The sequence below is a fragment of the Gallus gallus genome, chromosome 1 (genome assembly GCF_016699485.2).
Source record: "Gallus gallus isolate bGalGal1 chromosome 1, bGalGal1.mat.broiler.GRCg7b, whole genome shotgun sequence".
Taxonomy (NCBI): Eukaryota; Metazoa; Chordata; class Aves; order Galliformes; family Phasianidae; genus Gallus; species Gallus gallus.
The window spans coordinates 162,115,095-162,136,601 of NC_052532.1; the positions used below are offsets into that span (position 1 = coordinate 162,115,095).

The 21,507-nt window shown below is 37.7% G+C and overlaps 1 protein-coding gene across 5 annotated transcripts in view; it reads right to left on the reverse strand.

Moving 5' to 3' along the window:
- TDRD3 (tudor domain containing 3) overlaps positions 1-21,507 on the reverse strand; it is a 104,379-nt gene that overhangs the window by 28,716 nt on the left and 54,156 nt on the right. For all 5 annotated transcript variants that reach the window (NM_001030822.2, NM_001397209.1, XM_046941378.1 and 2 more), the window contains exons 6-10: positions 13,904-13,975; positions 13,151-13,300; positions 12,292-12,432; positions 8,961-9,117; positions 8,471-8,596 (exon numbers count right to left, since the gene is read on the reverse strand). In NM_001030822.2, coding sequence (NP_001025993.2) covers positions 8,471-8,596; positions 8,961-9,117; positions 12,292-12,432; positions 13,151-13,300; positions 13,904-13,975 — 646 coding nt within the window. The remainder of the gene's footprint in view (positions 1-8,470; positions 8,597-8,960; positions 9,118-12,291; positions 12,433-13,150; positions 13,301-13,903; positions 13,976-21,507) is intronic.

A 21,507-nucleotide genomic window follows, 5' to 3' on the forward strand; every position in this document is an offset into this window, starting at 1 on the left:
CTTCATTGTACAACTGTATATAAAACCTCTGTTTATAATCAGAGAGTGTCTCTCAACATCTAAAAAGAAAAAACTGGCATTTTAGAGACCACATCAGACAGCAATGTGTCAGAAATATGGCTGAAGAATCAAACTTCTTTATTCAGTGGAGGTTGTATGATGTCCTAGATGAACGGAGAAAAACCTGCCTGCCTGGGCCCTCCACGGTACAGCTGTTTACTAGAAAAACCAATGAAGAAATCTTATTATCTTAGTCTTGGCAATACAATGTTATGTATTTACTTGTTTCTAGCAGTTTCCCTAATGTGTCTTCTACCAATATTACCATTTTAATACTAAGGATTAGATACACGTCTCTACTGGTAACTTTGTCATGGTTTTATAATTTTTGGTTACTGGTATTCCACATCATAACATCGTGTAGTGCACTGGGAGTTAAAGAGCTAATGCTCCAGTTCTGGGACAGGATGTAAAGAACATCCTCTACACTGCTGCTAGAGAGAAAGGTCCCACTTGGAGGTTGTGGCAAAGAGCCTCTGGAGAGACCCAACGCTGACCCCTGGGATTCTGGAGTCAAGCAGACAGAGGATTTGAAGAGTGCCACATTCCAGCTGAAAAGGAGATCTTAGTTCCGTATGAGGGCGTTTGGGCTGCTTCCTGAGTAATCGGGGCTGAAACGCAGCTCCTTCTAGCACCTCAACTGCCAGTGCTAAACTGGATGCTCAAGGGAAAGGTTCCCTCTACGCATCGTGCTACTGATGCCACTTAAAGCAAGTGGATTGCATTGATTACGCAACGAGCTCAGATGGGGAATCTCAGCCATCCAGGAATTCTAGAGGTGATCATGGACTGGCCTGAAGGCAAAAAGTTTGGAATGTCACTAGCAGAAGAGATATCACAAGCTAAAGAACATACAAATGGGCTGGAGACCTAAGAATGGACTTAACTATGGATGCTATTGCACAAGTTATTCATGACTGTGACACGTGTGCCACAATTAAACAAGCCAAGAGGATGAAACCTCTCTGGGAGGAAGGGCGGTGGCAAAAGTATAAATATGAGGAGATGTGACAGATTGATTATATCACCTTGCCACAATCTCACAGTAGTAAGTGTTACGTGCTTACCATGGTGGAGGCAACCAAAGGCTGGCTTGAAACATATGCAGTACCCCATGCTACCACCTCAAACACCATATTAGGTCTGGATAAACAAATCCTAGGGTGACATGGCACTCCAGAAACAATTGAATCAGATAATGGGACTCATTTCAAAAATTCTCTTGCAACACTACTGGCTTGGGGCAGAGTGGCTGGACGACTGTGTAGAGGAAATGGACCTGAGGGTATTGATTGATGCTCGACTGTACATGAGCCAGCAGGATACTTAGGTGGCCAAGAAGACCAATGGCATCCTGGCTTGCATCACAAAGAGTGTTGCCAGCAGGAACAGGGAAGTAATTGTCCCCCTGTACTCAGCACTGGTGAGGCTGCACCTCAAGTACTGTGTCCAGTTTTGGGCCCCTCACTGCAAGAAAGACATCGAGGCCCCGGAGCATGTTCAAAGAAGGGCAGCAAGGCTGGTGAGGGGTCTGAAGCACAGGCCTTATGAAGAGCGGCTGAAGGAGCTGGGATTGTTCAGTCTAGAGAAGAGGAGGCTCAGAGGAGACCTCATTGCTCTCTATAACTACCTGAAGGGAGGTTGTAGTTAGCTAGGGGTTGGCCTCTTCTCTTGTGTAACTAGTGATAGGACTAGAGGGAATGGCTTCAAGCTGCACCAGGGAGGCTCAGGTTGGACATTAAGAAATACTACTTCTCTGAAAGGGTGGTCAGGCACTGGAATGAGCTGCCCAGGGAGGTGGTGCAATCACCGACCCTGGAGATGTTCAAGGAATGTTTGGACGTTGTGTTGAGGGTTTAGTGAGAGCTATTGGCGATGGGAGGATGGTTGGACTGGATGATCCTGTGGGTCTTTTCCAACCTTGGTGATTCTATGATTCTATGAAATACTTGGGTCAAAGATCATGGCATTGAGTGGATTTATCATATCCCCTATCATGCACCAGCTTCTGGTAAAATTGAACAATATAATGGGTTGTTAAAAACCATGTTGAAAGCAATGGGTGGTGGAGGATTTAAGCACAGGGAGAAGCGTTTGGCAGAAGCCACCTGGTTGGTCAACACTCGTGATGGTCCTGCCAGCTCCCTACATACTGTCAAGGGAGATAAGGTCCCTGTAGTACATGTAAAGAACATATTGGGAAAAGCGGTTTGGGTCTTTCCAGCTTCTAGGAAGGGTAAGCTTCTATGTGGAACTGTTTTTGCCCAGGGACCTGGGTGCACTCGGTGGGTGATGCAGGAAAATGGGGATGTTCAGTGTGTACCAACAAGGGAATTTGATGCTGGGGGAGTGCAGTCAGTAATTCCATGTTTGTATGTGCGTGTGTTTATTGCTTGTTAATTATGCTTTGTTTGTATATATTACACATGATGTAGTGATGTAGAATAAGGGGAGGAATGTCATGGTTTTATGGTTTTTGGTTACTGGTATTCCACATCATAACATCATGTAGTGCACTGGGAGTTAAAGAGTTAATGCTCCAGTTCTGGGCACCTGTCCAGAAGAGAAGAAGAACTACATACCTCAGGGGGCTTTGTGGTCAAGGAGGAGATATAACCCCTGGCAAGGTTACCGGATATCCCTTTTTCCCTCAGCTCTCCTCCCTGTTGCTCGTCCCGACTGCACTCTCCCGACTGCACTCATCGCCTCAGCACTACTGTAAGGCCTACAGCTTTCAGATACTCTCTCATTATATTTGATTTATTTGCTTGAATTCTAATTATACTGTATTATAGTATGTTATCTTCCATTCAGATACCGTATTTAGTAAATCAATTTGTTTCTCCTCAGATCATTGTGGCTGTTTTTTAATTTATTTTGGGGTCCCTGCTACCCTTTTCTGGAAGCATGGATTTTCCGAAATCCCTCTGCCCTGCTAGTCACAGAACTGAGCTGAACCAGCCCATAAACCACTGACAAACTTACAGGACCAAAAAAAAATGAAAAAGCTACTAGTAATATATACACCATTTTCTGCAAACACTTGGATACACATGAAGAAAGAATTTGAAGTGTTAAGTATAATCACGGTAAGATTCTGTAAAATCTCTGAGATTGCAAATACTGAACACTCGTGTCATCTCAGTTTGAATGGAGATGGCAATATTCCAGCTTGAAAGGAGATTAATGTTAGTAATATTTAAAAATTTAGATGAGTTAATTTTCAGTGACAACAGAGGCATAATAATGGCAGAATAGTAGCATTTTCAGTAAATGATTTTCTAAAAAGTGTTTGAATTCAGACTGCATAGGTTTTCTCAAACTTGGTGAAGAAATCTAAGATTTCTGAGAGAGAAAAATCACCTGCAATTTAGCATAAGCTTAGGTATTTCTTGGAAAGTCCATTCGAAGGGCAGTCTGCAAGATAAATTAAAGTCTGGCATAAGAACAGAGACATGCTCCTATGGGATGGACACATTCAGAAAGGAAAATAAAAACTGCCTAAATGAAACTAACCCACTAGTTTAAAGCCTGGTGACTTCCAAATAACAGTAAGTACAATTATATTTATTATTATTTCTCCCGAATGAAAAAAGGAGTTTTTTATTAAGAAACCCTGAAGAATGTTCTCAACTCTTCAAAAACGGTAATCAGAATGTGGTTTTTGTGGGTTTTGTTTTTCAGAAAAGCATGACTCAGATAAAGCACACCAAATTGCACACTGATCATTCAGAGAACACACAAAAAAATATTAAAAAACAAGAAATGTCACAATATATGTCATATTTTTTGGCAACTGAGCATGAAGTCTTTATGACTTCATGAAGAACTACATTTTTCTTCTTATGACATTTATGAAAACTTTTTATCTTTAGTTAAGAGGGGAGAAATTCTACAAAGTGGACTGTATTTAGCTTTATAGTCTCCATTTATGTGTTATAAACTGAAATATATGTGCTACTAGAACCATTTTTTCTAATGAAAAAATACCACGCTTCAATACACTACAGTGTACTGGCTACATGCACGCCAAACTAAAAGAATTATAAAACTCCTGCTAAGCAAATACTCACTACACACCAGCAATATCATTTTAAAAGAAGCAATTCAATCCTTTCACAGTTCTTAGTAAACTACTATTACTTACTGTTAAATTAGTAACAATAAGAAAGGCATTTATCCCACAGGGATTATTTTTATTATTTTTCCTTTAAATGCCTTACAGCCGCACATAAGAGAATTCGCTCAACATCTAACCTTCTCTCTAATCTCTTACATAAGATATCCAAGAACATATCCAAGGAAAATCAATGTGTGTAAAGCAAGAGGAAAAAGCACTACCAATGCTCCATTTTTATTCACTGCAGAAATCTAATTCATTTTTGGTCAACAAAATAAGCTGCCAAAAGATAGATCTCAAACCTATTTTTTTTATATATGCTCTGGAAAATATGTTCATGTTTACTACTTGAACACAATTTTAAAAGATTTGATCGGCTCATGCAGAATGCTTCTGTATTTGAAAGGAATTTTCTTCCAAGATTTTAAATTTCTGGAAAATACAGTGAAGAGGCATAATACAAAGGTTCTATCTACCACTAATCGAGTTTTTATATAAAGTCATAAGATTATGGATACATTCCATACATAAACTATAAAAAACAAATTAGAAAAGCAAATGCAATATACTTCTTCGCTCACTTTCAACTATTTCTGTAAGACCTAGGGACAAGTAAAATATAAACCAGTAATTAACTACTTAAAAACATTTAATATAGTGTGTTATCTTGCATTCCAATACCATATGTAGTAAATTAGGTTGTTTCTCCTTGGATTGTTGCTGCCGTTTTACTTACTTTGGGGTCCCCTGTTTCCCTTTTCTGGAGGTGCAGATTTTGCAAAATTCCTCTACCCCGCCAGTAATGGAACCGGGCCAGACCAGCCCATAAACCATTGACAAGAAGTCAATGGGATAAACTAGTGCTTCATAAATTCCAATTTTCCTCCCATATTTAAGCAATTTCTCTGTCCAATACAAATTAAGCACCTAAAAAGGGACCCTGTGTAAAACTAGATTACTTTCCAAGTATTTGTCATTATATGGTTACTTTCACTTCTATCACAATCTCTGTGAATTCCAATATACTGTGTCATCTGTTTTCAGACAGAGCTCATACATTGCAAGAAATTATTGGAGATACTGGCAAAAAACAGCAGTACGTCCTTTTCAAAAAGGGCAATACATAACAGTCCATTGAATGAAATTCTTCTAAATCTGTGATATAAGAAACCAGAACTCCAGACAGAAAAGCCTCAGAAATGGTGAAGAAGAAGTTAGTTGTATCAGTCCCTAAGGCTGATTTACCCTAAATAAACATGTATTCTACTGTCCATCCTAGTTTTTCCATGCTCTTACCCTCTGGCAACATAACTGCCTCTCCCAGTTTCATAGAATCATAGAATCACCAAGGTTGGAAAAGACCCACAGGATCATCCAGTCCAACTATCCACCCATCGCCAATAGCTCTCACTAAACCGTGTCCCTCAACACAACATCCAAACGTTCCATGAACACCTCCAGGGTCGGTGACTGCACCACCTCCCTGGGCAACTCATTCCAGTGCCTGACCACCCTTTCAGAGAAGTAGTATTTCTTAATGTCCAGCCTGAGCCTCCCCTGGCGCAGCTTGAAGCCATTCCCTCTAGTCCTGTCACTAGTTACACGAGAGAAGACGCCAACCCCCAGCTCACTACAACCTCCCTTCAGGTAGTTATAGAGAGCAATGAGGTCTCCCCTGAGCCTCCTCTTCTCTAGACTGAACAATCCCAGCTCCTTCTGCCACTCCTCGTAAGGCCTGTGCTTCAGAACCCTCACCAGCCTTGTTGCCCTTCTTTGAACACGCTCCAGGGCCTCGATGTCTTTCTTACAGTGAGGGGCCCAAAACTGGACACAGTACTTGAGGTGCTGCCTCACCAGTGCAGAGTACAGGGGGACAATTACTTCCCTGTTCCTGCTGGCAACACTCTTTCTGATGCAAGCCAGGATGCCATTGGTCTTCTTGGCCACCTAAGCACACTGCTGGCTCATGTACAGTCGAGCATCAATCAATACCCCCAGGTCCATTTCCTCTACACAGTCTTCCAGCACTCTGCCCCAAGCCTGTAGCAATGCTAGGGGTGGTTGTGGCCAAAGTGCAGAACCTGGCACTTGGTCTTGTTGAACCTCATCCCATTAGCTTCCGCCCCGCTATCCAGCCTATCCAGATCCCTCTGTGGGACCTTCCTACTTCCATGCAGATGGACATTTCCAGCCAACTTGGTGTCATCTGCAAACTTAGTGAGGGCACATTCAATGCCCTCATCCAGGTCATCAATAAAGACATTAAACAGGACAGGCCCCAGCACCGACAACTGGGGAACACCACTCGTGACCGGTCGCCATCTGGATTTAACTCCATTCACCACCCTCTCTGGGCCTGGCTCTCCAGCCAGTTCCTTACCCAGCCAAGAGTGTACCTGTCCAAGCCACTGACTGCCAGCTTCTGTAGGAGAATACTGTGGGAGACAGTGTCAAAGGCTTTACTGAAGTCTAGGTAGACTACATCAACAGCCTTTCCCTCATCCACCAGTCCTGATCTACATCAGGCTAGTCCTGATCCCCCAGTAGTCCCGTACATGCTGCATGATCTCCCTCAAGACAGTCTGTTCCATTTCTGCACAATTTTAGCAGTCTTTAATCTATTAAGAAGGTTTTGTTTGCACACACTTAATTTTCAGTTATTGACTGATATTTGTCATTTACAGCCCGGATTCTTACAGAAAAAAACACCACTAAGGGCTCCAAATTACGATTAGATGAAAATACAATATAGGAACTCTCTTAATATTATCAATGGCCATTTGGAAGGTCCCAGATAGGCTAAAGCTCTATTTTTTTCATTGGTATTGAAAACAACTTTATTCTTCAGCTTTCCTGTGTAAGTCATCACAGTGTTATTTTTTTATGAAACCACTGTCTCATTTAGAACATCCTGCAGTTTTTGCTTGCATTTCTCACATGGCTGCATCATTAGCTATTTCTGAAATTTTAAATCAATTCTGAAACTTTACATCTTCTCCATTCACATGTAAAGATAGTCAGTAATAGATCTTGAAAGATTTCTTTATAAAAAATGTGTAGCAGAAAAAATGAATTGGGCACTGAAATAGGAAAATAAGACTAATAACTTTTCACCATTAAGTATTTTCCTTCTTTTATTTTCACCTCTTTTGTTCAGTTTTCACCATCTTTTAGTGTATCACTCCTTTTTTAATTATATCCAGGGAAAGTAAACAAAGCATTATTAAGAGACAGAGACTATTTGGCAACTCAGTTTGAAATTATTATATATAAATGCTGAGACTCCTTAAAGGCACTCACTCACTCGAAAACACCAGTTTACGTAAATTAGTATGACCTTTATTTCACTCTTAAGTGTTATTTTATAGGGAGAAAAAAATTACAGCTCCACCACAAAACTTGACATTAAATAATGGAAACAGATATTTCAATTTCACATTGGCTACTGAAACACTTCCAAGGCAAAATAACAATCTTCTTTTATTACTCAGCTTGCTGTGAGTTTTACTTCAATATCACAGCAGCCTCTAGAGACTCAGGATGTATAAAGTGTAAACTTTTTTCATTCTAATGGATCTGTCTGTTAAAACTTCCAGAGTATGAAGTGATTTAGACGTAACCAGATGTCTAGATTTGTAGACTGCATTCTTTTATTGCTTCTCAAGAAAGAAGAGGACATTCAAGTAAAAGTCAAGATTTTTTTGTGCTAGATCTTAAAGATTGTTTGGCTTCTCTCTGTCTAAAACACTACCTCTTCCTCACTCCCTACAGTTATTAAACAGGAAAGCTATGAGAAAAAGGTTGTTTAATATATTATAGCAAAATGTTGGGAGTTTGCCTGATTGTCAGATAAGAGTGAATAAAAAAACCTACTTAGTTTACTGCTCTTAACTGAGCACTATGCATAATGTGCTGTTTAGGCACTGAGAAAGGAGGACTGGAGTTAGGAGCTTTTCCTTTGAATTACAAAAACACCCAATAAAGTTGCAAGTGTCTTTATCAAATTATTATTAATTAGTATTAATCTAATATTTATCTAATCTGATTTCAAAATTACTAACCTCAAGGTGCTTAAGCATGAAGCTATCGGCTTTTCGACAGCCAAGACAGAAACAATCTACTACAGTGCAATATATTTGACCTTTATTCAAAGGAGAGGAAAAGCTCTCAAGCACTCCTTGTTGTGTTACTGTTGACTGTGGTGAAAGTTCTAGAAGCCAGTAAAGAAGAAAACAAGTCCACCAACTCTGCCAAATATTGATTCCAGATATTTCAATTTCAATAACTTACCCTCTACAGTTAAAGTACCCATTTTGGATTCTAAGAAATCAAACAGTGTGCTTGGTGCAGACGGTCTGGCATTTCCTAGCTCTTCTTCGTCTTCAGGTCTTATTCGGCCTCGGCCCTTTCCTTTACCTGTAAACATCAAACAGACCTTTTTTAGGGGGTGAGGGAAGAGGAAAAAAAAACAGCAACACTATTTACACATTTATTTTTTATTATTAGGCTTACCTTATGGAAATTTTGTACTCTGTTAAAAAAAAAAATGTATTGCAAGAGAGAGATTTTCCATGGAAGGTCATTTCAAATTCAAAAATATTGTAAAGGATAATACACATAGGCCTTCTCTAAGTATTCTCTCTCAGGTTTGCAATGCATTCTAACATATTAAAAAAACGTAGATATACTTTATATAAGTCATATGCTTTAGTAATACACAGTAAATAAATTTCTTTGCTCCTAAACACTTCATTTTAAGGTACATCTTTGCAAGTTATACCTCTAGGTGGTGGTCCCTGAAGAGGCTTTTGTTTATTGCTGCTAAGAAGAAAATTTAATGCTGCCTCTAGATTGTTACTGTTATCCATAAGTGCCTGTCTTGCTGCTTCTTTACTGAATCCCATCTCCGTTATGTGTTTTAGAGCTTTTTCATCAACCTGAAATAAAAGATACAAACAAATAATCATAAGCTACAACAGATACTCTATAAAACCACCAGATAGTACTTTAACCTTCCATTAATAATTATTTTTTCCATGTTGCATTGATGATAAACATTTTAGATTAATGTATGGCATTCATAGACAAGTTATCTTTTAGTTCTAAACAAATAAACAGTAGAGACTTCTTTTTCCAATTATTTTTGCTTAACTCGTTTTTTTTTTGTTGTTGTTGTTGTTATATTATTATGCAATTTCAAGCAGAAATTCCCCTTTTCTACCTCTTCCTTTATTGTACAGTGGAACAATCTGACAGACATACTTGCTCTTTAATGAAAAATAGAAGGAATCTCTCCAAGCAACACTAATATAAAACTTGGTGCTTGTTTCTATTTGAACCCTTTCAAACTTTTATAAACTATACAAAAAATCGGTTACACATTTCTTAAAACAAGGAGAAAAATATAAACTGAAAAGGTTTCAATAGGAATACAAAAATACAACTTCCTTCTTCAGAAATAAAAGTTTTCTTATTCTGAACTGTATATAGTATGATTAGAAAAAGGCAAAGGAAGAACCATAGAGACCCCACTTATAAGCCTCAGCTGGGACTGCCTCTTCTAGCGTGGACATGCATTAAACATGAAATGGGGCCAGGTCTTCTGCCTGCCCTTCCTCATCCCATACCCAACCAAAATGATGCCAATTATCCATCTACTACAACTCTGCAACTACTACATCTACTACAACTACTCTACTACAACTTCTCCTGAAGTTTTGATCCATTCACTTTCTGTTCAGCTATACTATATGCTCTGGGACAAGAGCTATAAGCAGATCTCCGGTCTGCGGCAGTGGCATACAATTGGTGTCCATGGTTACTGTATCAGTGCTGAGACTTCAGTAAGCCAAGAGATATAACAACTCTAAGAACTTCAAAAACTATGCTTTGAAACCCAAAAATCACTGTAACGAGCACGACATAGTTATGTTGACTGCTTTCCTGTACACTTCTTAATTTCAAAATTTAACAGTATTCTTCAATTTAACATCCACAGATTGAATACCATTTAAAACATATTCAAAATCCAGTGGCACTGAAACATTACATGAATGCCTATATGAGATCATCAACCCACTTAAATTCAGTTTTCAGCTGCCTAAATAAAACCTTACTAAGACAGTATTATGGTTCTTCATCTGAGCAATTTGCTGAGATTTCTCTGCGTGGCAACAATGATCCAACAGACAAAATTGCTGCTTTCTACTGCATCAGCAAGCCTGCTTCACACTTCTCCCTCTTGAAGGTATGTAGCTGCTTTGAATCAAGAGAGAAATTCCTGCTTATTTTGTATCTTTGGCTTTCACTGCTGGGAATCCTGTGCACAACAGTTATGTTCATCAAAGTCTAGCAAGAAGTGAGGGCTCATATGTACGCTACTTGTACTCCAAGCAATAGATAAAAAAAAATCTTTGGTAAGTCACAGCCTGAGACCCAAAGAAAAAGCAATTTCTCAGATACAAAGACTGAAAAATGAGGGATTATTCAAACTACCTTTGGACATCAAAAACTTTCCCTTCAACTCCATTTACACAGCACAGATATTGATGGTTCTTTTATACAAAACTGGAATGGAAAATAAAATTGAAGGACATACCCTATAAATCTGCACAACCTATTGTCTGTCTATAAAGAAATAGGAGAAACCACTATTCTGTGTCTTTTTTTGTGACACAGTGTTTCAATGTTCAAGGTAACACACTGGATAGATGGAAATAAAAACTTACTCCTTCTATACTTACATGCAAATTAACCACATACATAAACAATCAAATCAACTCCATATCACAATCCTAAAAGCAACAAAAAAAGACCCCTTATCTGATGCTTTAAGCCCTAGAATCATCATTTACAACTGAAGAAGGCTTTCTATCTAGACTTAGTGAGGGTTCATATTCTTTTAAACAACATCAAAACAAGTTAAATGTCATTAAGTTTCAAAAAACTGGAAGTACTGCCATTTTACAGTATGATGTAAAGCAAATTCCCCGCAGTTCACAGGAAAAATAGAAAATAAGTATTGCCCAATTTAAATGGAAGAAGGCCACTGGCATTGTTTTGTTTTTTCATTTGCTTTTAAAGTCTATTAGGTAGATACAGCTGTCAATAATGACAAAGTATATAATAAATAGAAGGATAACTAAAAGATCCTTTAAGATCCATGTTCCTACAATTCTACATATATGTCTTAATACATCGGTATATTTCTGAGCATAGTGCTGAAGATAGCACTACTGGAAGCTCTCCAAGTCACAAGGAGATAGCACCTATATGACATAATCAAAATTAAGCACTTACTGTTCTTAAGTGTCTTCTGACTGTTAAATTTTTGGTAAAAGTAAAGTAAGGTTGAAGACATTTCAGCTATTTATTGTTGAATTTACAGTCATTTATAGTCAATATTTTAATACTGGTTCACTGAATTATTAAGTTGTGAAATCTATTTCAGTCAACCTGCCTTCATCATTCAAATCACAATGACTGCTCATCTTATACCCAATTAATTCAATGCAGCAGTGTCAAAAACCACTTCTCAGTAAGCATGAAATTATGAAATGCTCAGAAAGTGTTTGCTTGGAATTCTGAGGTACAATTCAGATTCTCCAACAGTAACTCACTTTACCCAAAACATTATCTGCAACCATGTTAAACATTACATAGAAGTATCACAACAAAAGTATTTCTACTTCAGTACTTTCAATATCACAAGTATAATTTAGTTTTCTCAATGTCAAACGAATGGTTTAAAATTGTTAAATAATAATTCAGAAGTTACACTGAAATATTATTTGATGCACTGAACTTGAAGGATGAAAGTCTTCTTCCCTAACATGAATTAATAACTGTTGATGTGAAAGACTATTGAGCTTATTTGAAGAACAAAATTAAAACAAGACTGTAATGACCTATACCATACACAGAACTACTTTTCTTTTGTGAGGACATTAAAAGAACATTGAAACTTCACAAAAATCACATTGCATCTCAACTATCTTCGAAGGGTACAAAAGGAAAGCTCTTATTCTTCAGGGTCTTTTGGTTTAATTCTTGTTCCTATTGCTTTTTAATAACCGAAATGTTTATGGTTCCATTTAAATCTTATACCTTACCAGTTCTCTGTAGACACCTTCGTTTTTTCCCTCAGGTTTTGTTATCTTCTCTTTCTGGAAAAGTTCCCTGTTTCGATTCCCTCCAGCACTTACAGTAAGATTACTTCTGCTGCTACCACCACCTCCTCCAAATGTCTTGGTCTTTAGATAAGCACAAAAATAACATTTCAGCAAATGGAACTTAGGAAAATAAGCCTTAATATTTAGCTAGTACAAGAAGTGCAGTAAATCTGATGCAGCTGTATTTGTAACGATTATACTTTGCATCAACAAAGTATATTTATTGTGTGTGATTTACACACATACACCAAAAAGATGAATTTACTAGGTAGGACTTCTTGATTATTACCTGATGCCCAAATGAGGCTGTAAAAAGTGTACATAATTCTAGCTTTTATGAGTTACCAAGCAAATAATAAAAACAAACCACAACTTCTATATCCTAAAATGGAAAGCCACGGGAGGGCAGATAAAATCTGGCACAGTACAGCAACGTTTCCTAGATGTTCTATCAGATGCAACAGAGAAAATCACAGGGTTTGCAGAACTGAAAAAAGCAAATGAGTTTCAGTAACCTGTACTTTAAATTTCTTAGTTATATGGTAAAATATTTTTTTAGAGGTATCAAAATAAAAATTACATCTACAATAAAAAATTATGATACATTTATTAGTTTTATTCAAATAAAAACACACTTAGCAATCTGAAAAGATTCAGTTTTTTACTCATTCTTAAAGAGATACATGAACAGAATTTTAAGAAGGCAAACTTCAAAGTACTAGCTGGTGAGGAGATGAATACTTAAAATAACAAGAAAAGATCAATTACACTGAGCAAAATGCTACAAATGCATTCTAACCTCCTTGCTCTTTGCTACTTCCGCGATGGCAGCTGTTCTTTGTTTTTCAAACTCATCGTTGTCAGTAACAGGTTTTGCAGTATTTGTCATTTGCAGAGTCTTTCTGCGATCAAGCTCTCTGCTGTCCACTTGCATGTGAGATGCACATTTCTGACAACACAAAGTAAAGCTTAATTAACTCTTTTATCTACTCTCATTTGAAAAAAAAAAAAACAAGAAAAAAAACAACCAACCAAACAAACAAAAAAAAACCCAAAGCATGATTCCACTAAAACAGCACAACATTAGAAAGAGAGTACAACTGTGGACATTTAGCTACCTTTGCTGAAAGCAAACGTAACTGATCCACCAGAGATGCCAAAAAGAATGACTTTTATACTTTCAACATATTTCATGAAACAGCTCATATGATTCTTATAAGTACCTTTGTCGTTTAAGGGTAGGTGTTGGTGCCTCCAAGATATTGTAGGAACAATCAAAGACCCCATAAACCAAACAGAATTTTAAGTTTGAAACTGTCAATTTATATTTAGTATTTTTCTCTCCAAGTGTCAGGATTCAAACCTACATCTCTTCTCACTTTAAACGAAATCATTTTTTCCGACTCAAATCATCACAATATGAGGGATCTTGATAGCCTTTATCTAAATTGAACTAGCTCTCTCTAGATATCCTAATACAGATAGTTTCATTAAAGATCATCATGGCTTTAACTTGTATGCCACACCTGAATTACAAGGAAATATACCATACCTGCCCAAAAGGCAAAAAAGGGGGAGGGCCACCTTCTGTTCCAATATTACTTCTACTGTGTTTTGCTAAACTCTGCAAAAGAAAGTTGTTGATTAAGAAATTGAAAAGAAAAATATTATTTGATAGATGTCAACATTTCAGAAAATACATGAAATGTGCAAGACAAATATTTTAAGCATGAAAAATAAAATCTTTTACATTTAAAATCCTGGGACGCTTCACATAAGCATGTAGAAGGCTGGATGAGGGGCACAGAGAGGAAGAAAACACACAAAATTGCAGAACCATGAAAGCAACAGATATAGCAAATGCAGAAAACTGAGTTTTATCCCAATATACAACAATAGAGCAAGACAACATATGAATAGATAGCAGATTTCTTTATACATAATTTATAGCACCAGACATTTGCTTCTACAGGAAGCTGCAAATACAAATAGTTCTAACGGGTTTAAATAGGGTTCATAGAAAGTGAGCCTAGAGAAGAGGAAGGGCTTAGTGACCTTATCAAGGCACACAAATACCTGACAGGAGAGTGTGAATAAGAAGCCAGGCTCTTCTTAGCAATGCCCACTGACAGGACAAGAGGCAATGGGCACAGACTAAAACCCAGGAAGAGCTATTTTATGTAAAGGTGACTGAACACCAGTACAAGTTGCCCAGAGATGCAACTTTTTTTGTTTTTTTCTTTTTTTGCCCAGTCTTCCTCCTCGGAGAACATAAGTTGTCCTAGCCTGAACATAGTCCACAGCAACCTGCTCTGGGTGTCCCTGCTTGAGCAGGGATTGGATCACGTGACCAATCACCAGAGGTCCCTGATAACCTCAAACATTCTGTTTACGTTTAGGTTGATCAATTATACAAATACAGAAAAGGATTAGTTAGCATAATACAAACAATTCTGGATTCCAGGTGTGCATATAGGCTTGGACTATATGTCCACTCCTAGAAAAATACCTTGTTCTGCCAATCTTGGAAACAGGATACTGCACCAGCTGGATACTTCCTATGGCATTATGAAAATTACAGCACATATGCTAAATTGATCAGTTCTTTAAATACCCAAAACCATAACAGTTAGCATAATCATTATTGATACTTAGTATTTGTAGTATAGAAATGCTATAAATAGCCAGTCAGAATTGGACAACTGGTAAACTAGACTTGAAGAACAAGAAAAGCATTCTCAAGTAATATAAAATACTGGTAACCACTAATAGAAAAAAAAAAAAAAGAAAAAGAAAAAAAGAAAAAAAGAAAAAGATTTGCAAGACACTGCTTTAAAATATCTGCTCACAGTTGATGAAACATTCTTTTGGGCTTTTTTGTTGTTTTTTTAACAAGCTCTGACATTGGAACTGATGCTATGGTAAGCATTAATTGTATCACATTATAAATAAGTGGGTTGTTCTGAAAGTAATGCCTCCTATTTAATTATATTGGCCTATGACATCATAGGCAGATGGATTTTGGTAACCTAACAGTAGAGGATGAACTTTCTCACCAATATTCCATTACATTTTGCATCCACATGACTGTCGTGGTTTTATGATTTTTGGTTATCGGTATTCCACATCATAACATCATGTAGTGCACTGGCAGTTAAAGTGTTAATGCTCCAGTTTGGGGTACATGTCCCAGAAGAGAAGAACAACTACATTCCCCAGAAAATTGTTTGCTGTGGTGTTACCATTTCATAAAATCATAGAATCACAAGGTTGGAAAGAACCTACAAGATCATCTAGTCCAACCATCCTCCCATTACCACTGTTATGACATGTATCTCATAGCTCCTCATCCAGACACCTCTTGAACACGACCAGGGACAGTGACTCCACCACCTCTCTGGGAAGCCCATTCCAGCACCTGACCACTCTCTGAGAGAAAAAAGTTTTTCCTTATGTCTAATCTAAACCTCTTCTGGTACAACTTGTCCTGATGTTTCGTTGCCTGGGAGAAGAGGCCAAACCCCTCCTCATCACAACCTCCCTTCAGGAAGTTGTAGAGTGCAATGAGGTTTCCCCTGAGCCTCCTCTTCTCCAGACTAAACAATCACAGCTCCCTCAGCCGCTTCTCATAAGACTTCTGCTCCAGACCCCTCACCAGTTTTGTTGCCCTTCTCTGGACACGTTCCAGGGCCTTGATGTCCTTCCTGTAGTGAGGGGCCCAAAACTGAACACAATATTCAAGGTGCGGCCTCACCAATGCTGAGTACAAGGGGTTGATTACCACCCTGTGCCTGCTGGCCACACTATTTCTAATGCAGGCCAGGATGGCATTGGCCATCTTGGCCACCTGTGCACATTGTTCTGCTCAGGGGGAACAGATATAAGGCCTTGGTAGGTCATCTGACATCTCTCTTTTCCTTTGGCTCTCCTCCCTCCTGCTCAACTCGACCGCATGTCACACCTCAGCAGTATGGTGAAGCCTTCAGTTCTCAGACACTCTTTCTCTCATCACATTTGATTTATTAGCTTCAATTCTAATTATATTATATTATAGTGTGTTATCTTGCATTCCGATACCACATTTAGTAAATTACTTTGTTTCCCCTCAGATCATTGCCGCTGTTTTTAATTATTCAGGGTCCCCTATCTCCCTTTTCCAGAGGTGCTGATTTGTGAAATCCCTCCACCCCGCTAGTCATGGAACCAGGCCGAACCAGCCTGTAAACCATTGACAGTGACAGATGACATCAGAGGGGCAATCTGACAGAATGGTGTCTGACATGGAAGTGCGTATGAAGCTAAGGTGTTTTATTGAATTCCTCCATGAGGAAAAATTTGCACCCAGTAACATTCATTCATCAATGCTTACTGAATGTTTACGGAGAGCAAACAATTGATGTAAGCCCAGTGAGGTGGTGGGTGCTGTATTTCAGCAGTGGCAATAGCAATGTGAAAGACAAGACATTCTCTGTAAGGCCACGCAGATTTTTCACAAGCATGGCATGCAGGCTCTTCTTCATCGCTGGTGAACATGTGTATCTAACGGTGATAAGTATGCTGAAAAGTAGTGTTTTATAGATGAGAATTTGCTCTATCAACCAGCGTTATTCATCTTTGTACTTCCTGTAGTTTCCAGGGAAATAAACAGAAGGCATTACTTTCAGAGCAACCTATGTATTTCATGTCAGAACTAGGGAGAAAGGAAAAAAAAAAAAAAATAGATCCTTAATGCTGATAAAATGCCTCAAAATTTTATTTCCTATACTGCAACTATTTTTTATCATCTCTTAATGTTTTGGGTTGGTTTTGTTTTGTTTTTTTTTGCTGCTGCCTGATTTTGTTTTTAAACACTGAAATAGTCGTGCATGATTACATGGATCATTTAATACTCTGCACCGGCAGACAAAGACTTCCTTAAAAAAAAAAAAAAAAAACACTTTTCTTCAACGTATTTATAATCTTGATGTAAAATTTATTTAACTCCATCATGTGAGAACTGCAGTATAAACGTGAATATATTTTAAGCCATTATACTATTATTATGCTATCAGGAAATTTCTTAAAACATGTCAAATATTTATTTCAGCTAAGGTTGTACTTCACTCAGGCTTTTGGTTCACTCTTTTGAGGAAAACTACTTTTATTCCAGAAGGAAACTACATTTTCTAAATCATCTGTGATCACTTATTGTATCCCAGGCAAAAAATAAAGTAATAAAATTCTTTTCCTCTTTTTTTTCCTGAAGCAAAAAAAGAAAAACAATAAAAAAAAGAACAAACTCGATAAAATACTCAATGAATTATTCAAAGAAAGCACTTACAAGTGCAGAAAGCATAAAATTCTAATACTTTAGCACCAACTGGTTCACTTAAAGTGCCCTCTTCAAATTACAAGCAAACCAATTGCTGATGACTGCAGTAAACTCCTGTTGCTATTAACTAAAGCTGCACAGTACAACAGCCGTTTCATGGGCAAGGTAAGGCAAAATAGAGCTCTTACAGTCAAGCTCCTATTCACCTGCCTGAGCACACACCTAGCATTTCAGTCAGGATTCATTTCACCCAGCTTTTTACATCATCTAGAATGCAAGTATCTACATCTGAGTTAGTGACATCAGGTTCTTTTCAGAAGCAAAGAAGGAAAATGGGATCTTCTAAGGGATTATGTCACTCCTCACATGCATCACACCTTAAAACTTGCCTGATCCTCCCTGCTGACTGTAAAATGAGTCGAAATCCAATAGACACATTATAGACATCATCTGAGGATAGCCTCATGAATGCTATCCTTACAGCATAAGCCACCCAAAGCCTGGCTCTACAGAAAGTGTGCTAATCCCTGAAGCCACTGGTGCCAAAGCAATATCAAAGGAGAAAAAAAAAACAACAACAACAAACAAACAAATAAACATTATAACCAGAACACTGTGAGCACTACGCATGAAAGATTATTGGAACTGCATTCTCATCAAAATATCGGAATACGTCCACGGCATATTGTTTTCTATTTCCAAATAATCAAAAGGCTTATATGCTAGCAATTCCTCACTCATTTATTCACTGTCACTTAAAAGGCAACACTGTACAATTAAATTTCTAGGCAAGAACTACCTTAAAATAAATTTGAATGCTACAAAGAACATCATGCTTATTCCACTTGAACTACATTATATTGTCTGATAGCACTGCATTAACTCCATGTATGCTATACTTACAGTGTAAGTATTCTACTACTAAAACCTGATTCCTCCCCAGAGCAATTACCAATGTCATATCGAATTATACAAAACAGTAATTCATCTGTGCATCTAGAGGCTGACAGACAGTTACCAGGGTAATAATTTAACTTTGGACAAACAACTTTAATCCTAATGTGTAAAAATATGTGACTTAATGACACTAATTTCTAAAACAAGTATAAAATCAATTATAATCAAAAATTATTCCATCTTCTACACAAGACCACCTATTAGCACTCATCAGACATACTGGATAGAAAGAACTGGCTTCAAAACAACTAATTTGCAATAGTTTTCTGACTTCCCATGCAGACACAATTCAGTATTTCACTCAGTCTTGATTGGCATGATTAGGACTGGCAATGTCCTTATTCAAATATCTTTGAGAGTTGACAGTCTTGCTATTTGTCAGTCTTTTTTTATTATTATTATTTTTATTTTGTAAAGCTTCCAGAACAGGAAACATCAAGCTCATGTGTAAACTACTACTGAAGCAGCATTTGGCTTCTATAGACTTGTTTCAGACCTGTCTATCTAGTTGTCAGTCCAGATATAGACCTGGAACTAAGAGCTCCAGTGGCAATGGTTCACCTGTCAAAACTGATTTCTTGATGTCCACAGTTTTGCTGCTGATATGGTCATATTCTCACTGCAATCCTGATAATGTGTCATGAGTCGTTTAGCTAGAAAAACAAATGGAAATTCTGGCAAACTCTCTGCAGTTCCCTGAAGAGGGGAAGGAGAGATGGAGGTGCCAATCTCTGCTCCCTGGGTAGCACTGCCATGACCTTTGGGAACGGCACAAAGTTTGCCAGGAGAGGTTCACACAGGATATTAGGAAAAATGTATTTACCACTAGGGTGGTCAAACACTGGAACAGGCCCCCTTCTCCTAGTGAGGTGGTTGATTCCCCACGCCTGTCAGTGTTCAAGAGACATCTGGATAATGCCCTCAGTAATACACTTCAACTTTTGTTTAGCCCTGAAGTGGTAGGGAAGTTGGACTGGTTGTTCTTTGTAGGTCCCTTTCAACTATTTCATTTGAACTGCAAAATGAAAACAGAAAACTAAAAGGCTAGCAATAGGGAATAATTAAGTTACTGTACTGTATCTAGTAACAACAACAACAAAAATAAGTAAAAACAAACTCTTTAAAACATAGCCAATTATACTGGCTTTATGCAATAGCAAATGCTGAAAAATTTGCTTTAGTCAGCAGCATGGTTATAAGACGGTTTGCTTTCTTGTAAACAGAAAGCATTCCTTTATTATTTCTTGACATTCACCTCAAAAGCAAATTAGTATTTAGAGTACTATATTTCTTTGTGCAAACACAGGTAGAATAAATATGAAAACAGACCTTCCAAAATGTCACAAGTGAAACAAACACAGAAACAGGACTGTTCAAAACACTAATAATAAAGCTAGCTGATTCTATTGACTCTTCTCTTTCCAATTACTTGGCATTGTTAAGGATGTATTAGTTCAGTGTGTCTCTACTCATCAACCTTAAAATTCAATGGTTTTTTGTTTTTATCTGAAGAGAGAATTCACAAGATTTACACTAAATATGAACAAAAATGACGAGATGGTTCTGTTGCTGGTCCAAGAACCTTCTTTTTAATCAGACAGACGGTTTCATTTAAAACTAGAAATGACAAGGAAAAATAAATGCCAAGCACACTATCCATTCTATCTGATTCTCTAACTCAAATGTTCTACCAGTTTTGTCCAAGTTTGCTCAAATCTATAAAATGCAAAACATGACCAAAGAAGGCTAAGCCATAACAACAAACAAACCTGTTGAACTTAGTATCATCAAAAATGTGCTTCACACAGAAACAAACATCATCTTCATAAGAAGCTTGTCATGGTTTTATAACTTTGGGTTATCAGTATTCCACATCATAACATCGTGTAGTGCACTGGGAGTTACAGTGCTAATGCTCCAGTTCCGGGCACCTGTCTGGAAGAGAACAACAACTACATTCCCCAGGGGGCTTTGTGGTCAGAGAGGAGATATAAACCCTGGCAAGGTTACCTGATGTTCCTTTTTCCCTCGGCTCTCCTCCCTGTTGCTCGTCCCGACCACACACATCACCTCAGCACTACTGTAAGGCCTACAGCTTTCAGATACTCTCATTATATTTTATTGATTTGCTTGAATTCTAATTATATTGTATTATAGTGTGTTATCTAGCATTCTGATACTGTATTTTGTAAATTAGTTTGTTTCTCCTTGGATCATTGTGGCTGTTTTTCAATTACTCTGGGGTCCTCTGTTTCCCTTTTCTGGAGGTGCAAATTTTGCAAAATCCCTCTGTCCCACTAGTCACAGAATCAGGCTGAATCAGCCTGTAAACTGTTGACAAAGCTAGTCTTTGCTTCAGAGATATAGACTAAGCATAGATGTGTGCCTCTATCTGTACCAGTCACAACTTCATGTCCTAGGCACTTCCATTAATTTGTGAGGGAAATCAACAAGAAATTTTCCTGCAGCAACTTTCATTCTATTAGGACAGTAGCTACGCAAATAAAGGACATTACATGTATTTGTGGCTTGCTGAAAGACTTTAAAAGCCTAAAGCACTGATGAAAATTGCAGTATAGAATTCTTAAATTAATAATAATTTCTTAACGTAGTAACTTGAGATTACTAACTTCAACACTTCTTATAAAATTTCTGTATTTTTTTGTATCCAAAATTATACAGTCTGTAGACTGTAATTGTAAAATGCCAAATTCTTTAATAATTTGGTATCAAAAACACTGTTTAGAGAAATGACTAACCATTACTGCATAATGCAGTCACTGTGGTTGACAAACATTTTCAGGCCCTGCGGGCTACTAAAGCAATCAGTTCCCATGCAGAGATAACTTATAATTTCATCAGCACCATTATACATAAGACACATATTT